The 11,512-nt window shown below is 33.7% G+C and overlaps 1 protein-coding gene across 1 annotated transcript; it reads left to right on the forward strand.

The window, feature by feature from the left end:
• The first annotated feature begins 420 nt into the window (after nt 1-420).
• LOC119568897 (E3 ubiquitin-protein ligase ZNF598-like) lies at nt 421-3,091 on the forward strand. The gene is made up of 4 exons (XM_037917298.1): nt 421-466; nt 640-1,058; nt 1,108-2,163; nt 2,996-3,091. Exons 1-4 carry the CDS (start codon nt 421-423, stop codon nt 3,089-3,091), a joined length of 1,617 nt encoding a protein of 538 aa, XP_037773226.1.
• The last annotated feature ends 8,421 nt before the right edge of the window (nt 3,092-11,512 follow it).

Genomic DNA, 11,512 nt, shown 5'->3' on the forward strand with positions numbered 1-11,512 from the left:
GCCCAAAAGGGGGGCGAAAGGGAGGGGTAAGACCCCTGCTGGTATTGCTATGAAGAATGATAGGTTGATTGGCAGATAGATAGATAAGCAGATAGACAGATAGATAGATTTGACTAGCTGGATGGTGCGCATGACTACATATTCATTTATTAAGATATTGTGGATGCTTATCTATTTTTATGATTGTAGACATGGATTTGTTTTATTGTTACAAATGAATTTGTGATGATAATCAGTCTTAAAAAGTCTATAAAGAAGTTTATATGACTAAGTCGAACCTTTGTTATATAATGAAAAGGTCTAATTAATGTGGAATATATTCAAGTAAGAAGGCACTTGATATTCACAGTCTAATTTTATGCATTCCAGACGAGATCGAGACAGAGATCGAGATTTTGAGGACAGCAGTTGCCTGACGAAATGGACAGCAGACCTCCTGTGACGCAACATTCCATTGATATCAACTGTGTGCAAGATTTTCCTTCCCTGAATGGCACTGGACCAGGATCAGGGGGGGAGGCTGGAGGGGGAGGGGGAAATAGGTCTATGGCATCGCACTTAGCCAAACAGAATCGATTTACAGTAAGAGCCTCGGGTGGCAGGGGTAGGAGTGTGCTAGATGAGGAATTTCCTTCTTAGGGTCGACAAGTGTCACAGTTAGTACAGCTCAGGCCACTGCTCAGTCCCCAACATCTCCCACCACCTCTGTGCATCTCAAAGTAAATACTAAAAAAGCTGTGAGGGATGGCCAAAATGCAGGCCAGAGGAGCAGTAATGTTTCGATACAGTATAATCGCACTGTCCCTGCTGTAGCGAATGGGCCCCAGGGTTCAGGTGCAGAAGGTGAGAGTGGCAATGGTGGAGGGCCTCGTATTGGTGTTATTTCACATAGCAGTAATATTACTCTTCGAAGCAAAGCTAATAACAAGGCCAAAAGCAAAGGGTTGGAGGAAGATTTCCCAGCTCTTTCTGTTTCTACAAAAACGACAAATGCAGGCATGGGTTCGAGTGGCTGGGGGTCAACAGCAGCAGCACCAGCACCCAGTGTGCCAGCCAGTGTACCAGTTAATATTTCCAAAAATATGAAAAAAGATTTTCCAGCTTTAGGGCCATCAGCTGGGCACCTTCTGTTGCACCTCTGCAAAACCTGGAAAGAAATTAAATCCAAAAGATTTCCCTTCCTTAGCGCCAAATCCTGAGAGTCAGACCCACATGAAAAATTATCATGGTCGTTCTAGTGTTACAATACCAGTGAGCAATGCCTGGACACATACAGTTGACCAGGTGCCCAAAGCATCAGATGGAAATGAAACTTCAAGTTCCAAGAGTAAGAAGAAGAAAAAGGGAAGCAACAAGAGTGCGGCTGATGTTACCAGCAATAGCAGTGCCAACTCAAATCAAAGTAGCAGTAATAACACATCAAATAGTGTGTCAAATGGCCCTTCGAAACCCAGCACCAAGAAGAAGCCTGTTGGTTTGCACAATATCTTTGATGATGACAGTGATGAAGATGGAGTTACAATGGACCTAAGTATGGGGAAATTGGGTGACTATCAGTCTGTGGCTCCTGTAACGTCCTCAAACCTTAACATGATCACCAGTGATATGGTCAATGAGAGGAAAAAGTCTGAATTGAAAATTGGCACCTTGCGAGCCCCCCCACCGAAGCTGGATAATGATGATGCTTTCCCAAGCCTGGGGGGATCATTTTCACCATCCCCCCTGGCTACCTCTACTTGGTCATCACCAGCAAAGAACACAGCTCCACCAGGCTTCACGAGCAAGCCCAAGGTTCCACCAGGCTTCAGTGCAACAGACATGACCTTTACAAGTAGCTCTGGAGAGAAGTTTGCAATTTCTCCCACCTCTGAAGCTGCTGTGTCCACGTCAGCATTCACAGCCCAACCCACTACCACCTACACCTTCCAGCTACCACCAAGATTTGAACTCCGGAACAAGAGGCTTATCAAGACAATCCATGATGAGTGTAAAGGAGATGAGGACAAATTTGATTGCTTCAAGATGCTGGCTGGTCAACTGCGTAGTGGAGACCTCTCTGGACATTTGTATTATGAACAGTGCCGGGAAGTTATGGGCAAGGCTACTTTCCACAAGATACTCCCAGAGCTTTTGGTTCTCTTACCTGACATCAAAAAACAGCAGGTTAGTTTTCTTGTTCATAATAAAAAATATTGGTAGGCCTGATTACCCAGTTGTAGTGGTTAACTATCATAATCTTTTGATTGTTTGATATAGTGTTAATGAATATCAGTTATGAAGAAATCAAAGATATAAAAAAGTTTTGTAAACTATTTTGGGTTATCATGTTAACCACTTATTATTTTATTATATATATTTTTACATTGATTTCTTGTTTTATTACTATTATTTTTTTTTTAGATGTGTTCTCTAATCTTAATGTTGATTCTCATTCCTTGTCATTTTGAGTCTTAATATGTTATGAAAACACGACTGTCTGGGTTCGACTTATAAAAGTGAAGAAATCAGAGCGGTCAGGTCAACGGAAACACACCAGAGGAAACATACAAAGGTTTTTACTGCTAAGGCATTACTCTACAATACATACACATAACAAAATATGTACAAACAGAAGCATGGGGGGGATCCAGAGGGGCATGCGAGGTAACATGGCGGAAGGGAGCACACAGGTTAAAGTCACGGGACAACTGCATAATTTTTGGCTGGTGCTTCTTTTATGCGGTGCTCCTTTTATGCGCCATGCCGATGTAAAGGCCCGATACCCTCGTTCCCCACGAGGCGTACGAGCCAATCAGGAAGGACCCAATCCCGCCACTCGGAGTGAGGTAAACATCGGCCGAGGTCCAGAGTAATCTCGCAGTTGTGACAACGACGTATGGGATCATGGTTGTTTTATGCAGGCCTTATCCTCTCTATATAATGGAGAAGGAATGAAAGTAAGTACACATGAAAGGTACTGACCCTGTCCATCTCAATCTCTTTTCCTTTATTACAGGAGGTGCTGGCAGCATATCGGAAAGTGGTGGGGGCGAGGCTGTTCCACTGTGTTTGCCGTGTGTGTAGTTTGTCAGCAGGTTCTCAGCCAGGATGACTACTCTGAGCACATGGACAACCATGACCAAAATGCTTCAGACTTCCCTTCCTTAGGCAAGCCTACCCCTCACCGGTTTCAGAAGTAAAGTGCTGCATACGAATTTGCAGAAATTTAGGGTATTGTGGGGATGGAGTGGGGGAAACTCCTCTTCCACGGCCAATTTTTCCCACGTTTTGGTGATAAGTGCTGTGTTTGAGGGGGAAAATGATATTTGTTGTCTGGTTTGTCTTTTGGTATATTTTTTCCACTTGGATTTTATTTTAAAATTTGAAATGGTTTTTGGGGGAAGGGGGGTGGGTCAATTTTTTTAAATAGTCAAATTTTTTTAATCAGAAATTTTTTTGGGAAATTTGAAAATTTGGTGGAAGGGTTTATAGGATGAATTTCATACTCATGTTTTCCCCAAAATTTAATTAAATTTATTATGTTTTAGATTACTTGTCTTTTGATGGGTTGGGTAAACTCCTTGCTCAAATATGGTAAGTTTTTTTTAAATTAAATTAAAGGGAGTGATGGTTTCACTGGGATGGCGGTGATTTATATTAGGGGTTTGCATTTTTTTTGATAGGTTTTTTTTTTTCTTTTTTTTGTGAAAAGGTTTCTTTGGGATTATTTTATATTATTTTTAGTAATTTTTTTTACTTGTCTTTTTGGGTTTTAATTTTTTTGGGTTATTAAGAAAGAGCACGATTAGACTAAAAATGTTTGCAGTATATCAAAATTTTTTTATGTTGCTATTGCAAAAATATCTTTTAAACCGGTTTAAAATTAATTTTTTTTCCTAACTTTCATCTTTTTGTATATATTTAAAATTTGTTTTCTTTTCATTTTTAATGTCATTGTTTTTATTATGCTGAGTATTTTTTAAATTCTGATAATTTAATTTATTTTGTTACTATTATTTGTAGTATGAGTAAAGAAAGGAAAATAAATAAAAATAAAAGGAAAATTTGGTGATTTGAGTTGATAGTGGCAACAGCCAGATATGGAAAGAATAAAGTTTCCATTGCCAAAAAAATTTGAATTGTAGCTAAAAGTCCCTCTTTTTTTTCGCAAAATTCAAACCCGTTCTCTGTGCCTGTGTAATTCTCATCAGCTTGTATCCTTCTTCGTATATCCACTTGATTTTAAAGGAGAAAATGAGAATTAAATTTTTTTTTACACATAGCTTTTGCAGAAAGTTACTACAAACTACAGATAATATCTTGTTTCCTTTAGATGTTGATGCAAAAGTTTCAGTCACTTTCATCTGTTTAAATCTTGTCATTTTTCTGTTATATATATTATATATTATATATATAAAATATATATATATATATTATATATAATATATATATATTTTATTAATATACATTATATATATTATTAATATATATTATTTATCTATATATATTATATTATTTATATTATATTTATATTAATTTATATATTATATTTTATATATATTTTATATCAATTTTTATATATTTATTATTAATTTTATTGTATTAATATATATATTTTTTATTTTAAAATATTATTTTATATTAATATATTTATATATTTTATCTTTTTTTTTTATTTTTATATATATTTATTTATATATATCTTCTTTTTAAAGGTTGGTTCGTCTGACCGCCTGGGCACAGCATATCTTAATTGATTTTTTATGTTTTTGAGCTCTTGGAGTAGGGACGTGGTAGGGGCCCCCCGTTTCCCTTTTACGGGGAGTCCGTGTTACCCTTTTTGGGAAACATTCTCTCTTTTTACTGGGGTTGGGACCAGCCTTGACTTGGGGTGGGTTGCCACCCTGGTAGGTAGGGAATCAAAGGAAGTTCCTCCCAGGGGCAACGGGGGTTGGGACCAACCCCCAAATTTAACGCCTCTGACTCTTACCACGCTCTAAACCACGGCCCCCCCGGCCTTGACGATCATGGGCTTCCATATTTTTCTTTTGCAATTTTAGCGGTGGTTTTTCCTTCCTTTCCCCCCAATTTTTTTTTGGGCCCCCTATAAAAATTTTTATATATATATTATTATATTTATATATATATTTATATATTATTTTATATTATATTAATTATATATATTATTTTATATATATTATTTTTATATTTTATATATATATTTATATATATATATTTTAATTTTTATTATATATAATTTATTATATATATTTTTTATTTTAATTTTATATATATATTATAATTATATTTATATTTTATATCTATATATTTTATATTATTATATATATTATATTTATATTATATATTTATTATATATATTTATTTATTATATATAATTTTTTTATTTATATTATTATTATATATTATATATTTATTTATATATCATAAAATTTTACCTATTAAAACCCATATATAAATATATTTTATTTTATTTAATTTTATTTATATATTTTATATATTTATATATTAAAGTTTTTTTTATATAAAATTTATATAATATATTATATATAATATATTATTAAAATTATTTTTATTTTTTATATTATTAAAATTTTATTATATTATCTTTATATATTTAAAATTTAATTATTATATTTTACTTATATTATATATATATTTATTTTTATAATATCAGGACGCAGCCTCCTTTCTTCTCGTAGAAGTGGGTTTTGATTGTGGATTCGCTATACATTCCCCCACAATGGGCTGTTAGCATTAAAACCGGGCCTCATATATTTTTTAAAATAATGCCCCCTGTTTCCCCTTCCTTCGGCCCGATTTATTAAAACCTGGGAAATTTAAAAGGCTATGTATTGGGTGCGATCTGCCCCCAAAAATTCCCGGGACCAGCAGCAAGAAACGCCCTGTGCGTGTTCACCCCCGGTTTTTATTTTTAAAATTTAACCACAAAACCCCCACACACCCCCCACACAAACCCCCACACAACCCCCCACACAAAAACCCCCACACACACCACCAAATTCTGGTCCCAAAACCGGATAAAAAAAAGGGGAAAAATTACCTAAAAGGGGAAAACTGGACTCTCCGTGGAAAAAACCCGGGACCCTACCACCCTTCCCCCTCCAAGGGCATCACAACTGAAATTTAAAAATTAAATATCATGGGGTGACCACGGGGGCCAGACATTAACCTACCGTTTTAAAAAAAAAATCCCATATTTATATATATATTAAAATTTTTTATAATATTATTTTATATAATTATATATATATATTATATTTTTTTATTATATTTTTATTTTATATAATTAAGTTATATTATATTATATTTATATTAAAAATTTTTTTATATATATTATTAAAATTTTTAAAATTATATAATATTATATAAAATATTATTTAAAAATATATATATTTATAAAATAATATTTATTTATCTTTTATTTTATTATATAAAATATATTATATTTATAATTTTATATAATATATAAAAATTATATAATATATTATATATATATTATATATTTTAAAAAATTTTATATTTAAAAATATCTATTTATATACTAATTTATCATATATATTCTATCTTATATTATATAAAATTATATATATATATAAAATATTTATTTAAAATTTTTATATTTTATATATTATTTTATTATATATTATTATATCTAATTATTTTCCCCATTATATATCTTATATTAATTATGTTTATTTATTTTTGTTTATTTTTTTTTATTATATTATATTATATATTTTATTATATTTAATTTAATAATATTTATATATAATATTTTTTATTATATTTAATTTTCTTTATATAATTTTTTATATATATTTATTCTATTTTTTTTCTATATTTATAATTTTATATTTTATATTATTTTTTATATTTTTTTCATTTAACTTTTTTTATATATATAATTAAAATATAATATGCAATGCGACGGGGTTTTAATTTTTGGTGGGGGGACGCTTTTGGGTCTGAAGGAATAGGCCCAGGGTCAGTGTGTGTGTGTGCCCTCCTATTTTTTCCCCCGGGTTTTGGTTTCAGTTGATTGTTGTTTTCCCTACCTCCCCTTTCTTCCCAAAATCCCTTGCCCCCTTTGGGCTTAAAATTGTAATCCCTGAATGAGTTTTTTTTTACCCCCCCTACGTCACCCCATTTTTGGGATGCTGTTTTTTTCCCTCTGAGGGTTTTTTTTGACCAAAACCTCTGCTTTATTCCCAAACCAGGGCAATCGTCAGATGTTCTTTATTTTTTCCCCTGTATACCCCAAAGGGACAAACAGGGGGTCATTCAGGGGGAAGGGGAGACGAGAATCGATAATGGTTTTTATTTTCCTCTGTTAGGTTTTTTTGGTGATCAAAAAAAAACCCCCAATTTAAAATTGCTAATGGAACTTTTTAAAAAAAATTGATAGTGTCTATTTGTCCCCTTTACAAGAATTTTTTTTTTTTTATTTACTTTTTTTTTTTCCCCTAAAGCCCCATTTTTATTGAATACTCTAGAGATATCAGAAAGCAAATTGGGGTTTTTTTTTCCACATTCGAAATATGCTAAAGTTATTGTCATTAAAATTGGGTGATCCCAAACCTAAAACCCTTTTCTGCTAAAAATTAATTGTTTTCACCACGATTCCGATGTTTGTAGAAGAAAGACAAATTTTTAAAAATATTTTTCCTGTATATTGCTGGGAAATATTAATATAATTTGGAACATGAAAAAAATTGAGTGTCAGTTGTAATACTGTAAAGTCTTTTTATTCAAATCTTGGTGACTATTTGCTCTTGATAAAAAAAATGTCCTATATGCAAAAGATGTTTGCTAAAAAAAAAAAAAAGGTGTAATTCCACCACAGAATACCTCCAACCCCAATACCTTGCTTTTGTTTTGGAGTGACAATTTTGGTTCAAAATGCTTTTTTCCCCCCTCCTCCCCTAGACAGGGGGGCCCAGAAACCCTTTTTTTAAAGACAAAAAAGCCCAAAGGCCTTGGGGTTTGGGGGTTTATGGGTGCATGGGTTTAAGAGGACTTTTTTCCATGGATCGGGTTTGAAGACTTTTGAAACTCCCCTTTGCCCTTGAAAGTTGGGTTTGTCACAAAAATGACCCTTTTGTGATCAAATAGTTTCTTGTCATAGATCTTGGTTGAAGTGGGTTTTGGGGTTTCAAGGGTCTTTGGGTTTTTTAATTTTTTGTTTTTTTTAAGACCGGGGTACAGATTGAATTATTTTTTAATTTTTTACTTAAATCTTTTTTTTTATTTAAGATTAATTTCTCAGATGACACCTTCGGGAAATCCCTTTTTTCTAAAATCTAATTCTTTCCCCAAAACTTTTATTTGAAGAAATTCTCCCCCCAGAGCTTTTTGTTCTAAAAACCCCGATTTTTCACAAAGCCTTGGTTTTAAAAAACTGATTCTCAGGAGAATTTCTAAGATCTTGGGGTTTTGTTTCGCACTCCCTACTCATTCCCGGATTTTTGTTTGGTTTTTTTTTCCATGGGTCCCAGTGCTCCCATGGGCTTTAGGGCGAGACTTTTTGAGTGTAGAATTTTAGCCTTTTTTTTTGGGGGGTATTCTGTTTTTAAGCCCCGTTATTAGGAAGTGCCTACCCTTTTTATATAAAAATACAAAACAGATGTATTAATTTTAACTTTTTTTATATTTGGTGTAAAAAATCTAAAAAAGAAAAAATTGTACTTTAGGGCATTTTTTTTTTTTTCATTTGTGTAATGTTGGGGTTTTTAGTTTTGTCACCCCGGAAAAATTATTTTTCCCGGAAAATTTTATTTTATTTTTCGATCCCCGTGATCTGTCAAAGAGGTAAAAAGTGAAATTTTCAGAGTATACCAAGGGGTATTCAATTTGTTTGGGAAATTTTGTAAACTTTTCCTTATTTTTTAAAAACCTTTTTTTGAAAAATGGAAATAATTCATTTTCCCAAAATTTATGATTTCCTTTTCTAAAAGTTTTAAGCCTTAATGAAAAATTGGTTTTTTTTTATTAAAATCTATAAAAATTTTAACCAGTTTATATTTTGGGAAATGTACAATTTCAAAAACCTTTTACCTCCTTTTCGCAACATAAAGTGCTTCTCCCTTTTTTCATGTTCTTATCACAAAATTTAAAAATTATTTTGTGCCCATGCTAGTCTTTTTTCAAGACATGGTTTGTAGTTTAGGGAGGGAAATTTTTTGCTAATTTTGAAGCACTCATTTGACTTTTTCTTTTTTTTTTTTTTTGTTTCTTGTTTTTAAGTATTTTCCCTTCCTCTTTTCTCTCTCTTTCTCTTTTCCCCAATATTTAACTTCCGGGTCCTTGTTTCCATCCAAAACCCCTTTATTTTTTTCTCCTTCCCTTTTTCTCTTTTTCCCTTCCTTTCCATTTCTTCTTCATTTCCCCTTTTCCTTTCCTCTGACGCTTTTTTTTCATCCTTGATTTCAAATGGTTCTACCTTTCTTCCGTTTTTTGTTTTTTTATTTTTTTTATATAAAATGTTTATATTTTATATATAATATTTTTATAATATTATAAAATATATAATATTATATATATAATTTTTTTTTTTTTTTTTTTTTTTTTTTTTTTTTTATTTTTTGGGGTTTGGGGTTTGTGTTTGTGTTTGTGTGGTTGTGTTGGTTGGTTGGTTTGTTGTGTTGGGGTTGTGTTGTGTTGTTTGTTGTGTAGTGATTGTTGTGTTGTTGTTTTGTTGTTTGTGTGTGTGGGTGGTGCGGGGGGTGCGTGTGCGTTGTGTGTTTTTGTGATGTGCGGTGGTGGGGGGGTGGGGTGTATGTTATGGTTTTGTATGTGTTGTGTTGGGGTTTGTGTTTGTGTTGTGTTTTTTGTATTGTATGGTTGTGTATGTGTTGTGTATGTGTATTTGAAAGTTGTTGTTTGTTATGTTTATGTTTTGATTTTTTTAATTTTTAACTTTCTTTCCCCGTAAATTTTTTTTTTTCTTCTCCCCATTTCCCCTCCCTTTTACCCTCCGTTTCTCTCTCCTTTCCTTAATCCCTTCTTCCTTCAAATCCCCTTCCCTTTTTTTCTCTCCTTCACCTCACCCTTTTTTCCCCTTTTTCCCTGCCTTTCCCCTCTTTTCCTACCCTTTATTTTCTTCCGTTTCTCTTTTTTTTTTCCTATTTTCTTTTATTTCCCCTTTTCCTTTTCCCCTCTCTCTCTCCCAAACGCCTTTTCACCTCCATTTTTCCCCCTCCCTTCCCCCAATTCTAAATTTCATTTTCCGTCTCCCTTCTCCAATAAATTATTTTTTCCCCTTTCCTTCTTTCTTCTCCCCCCTTTCTTTTGTTTTCCTTCTTTCGCCAATTTTTTTTCCCTGGCCTTTTATCTCTCTTTTTTTTCCTTCCTCCTGTTTTCCCCAACCTTTTTTCTCCTCCCCCTTCTCTCTTTTCCCAAATCCCCCATCCCTCTCTTTCGTTTCTCCTTTCTCTTTCCTCTCATTCCTCTCGTCCTTTTCCCCTTCCCCCTTTTCCCTTCCTTTCTCTCTTCTCTCCCAAACCCTTTTCCATCCATCCCCTTTCCCTTTTCTTTTTTTTCTCCAAATTTCCTTTCCTCCTATTCCCCCCTTTCCTTTCTCTCTTTCTCCTCCTATCTTTCATCCACCCTCTTCCTTTTCTATTCCTCTCTCTCTCATCCCCTTTTTTTCTTTTCTTTCCATAATTTTCGCACCTCATCCTCGTCCCTTTTTTCCCCCCTTTTCTTCCCCATTTTTTCATCTCCTCCTCTCCCCTTTTTCCAACCCCCCCTCTCGTTTTCCTTTCCTTTCTCCCCCCTCTTTCCTAATTCTTTTTCTCTTTTCTCTCTTTCCCTAATCCCTTTTCTCTCTCCCTTCCTTTTCCCTCCTTTTTCCCCAAACCTTCACTCAGCCCTTCCTTCTCCTTTTTTTCTCTCCTTTACCCCCCCCCCTTTTTCCCCCCCCCCCTTTTGCTTACCTAGCACCCCCTTTTCCCCCTTTCGCTTTAATCCTAGCGCCCTCTTTTCCCTTTCCCTTTTTCCCTTCCTTCGCGTGTCTCCTTCGAGGCGATATTGGGGGGAAAACCCAAGTTAATCCCAAAGCCGTTCGCTGTGCATGTTTTCCCCCCGGCTCGCCCTCCCACTGCTAAAGGCTGCGGGTTATTGTTTTTTGGCGCCTTTCATAAATTTATTTTGCATTTTTTGTTTAACAAATTTTTTTTTTTGCACGTGCATACAAAAGTAAAAAATTCCATCGGTAAAAAAGTCAATTTTGAACTTGACCCTGCTTAGCAAAAGGGGTGGGGGGTGGGGGGAGGATCCAGGTGATTGTTTTTCGAAATGCGGTTTAACCAATGTTCCTTAATTAAAAGCCGGGAAGAGCATGCAATTTTTAGGAAACTAAAACATTTTTTTTCTTCAAATCAAAGGGATGATTTTTTTTTCTTCGTTTTTTTTCCCCTCTGAAAAAAAAAAAACATCTTTTGAGACTTTATAAAAAGACACGGGAAAAATTCAGGTAATTGATGGGTTTTTT

The sequence above is a fragment of the Penaeus monodon genome, unplaced genomic scaffold (assembly GCF_015228065.2).
Source record: "Penaeus monodon isolate SGIC_2016 unplaced genomic scaffold, NSTDA_Pmon_1 PmonScaffold_11424, whole genome shotgun sequence".
Lineage (NCBI taxonomy): Eukaryota > Metazoa > Arthropoda > Malacostraca > Decapoda > Penaeidae > Penaeus > Penaeus monodon.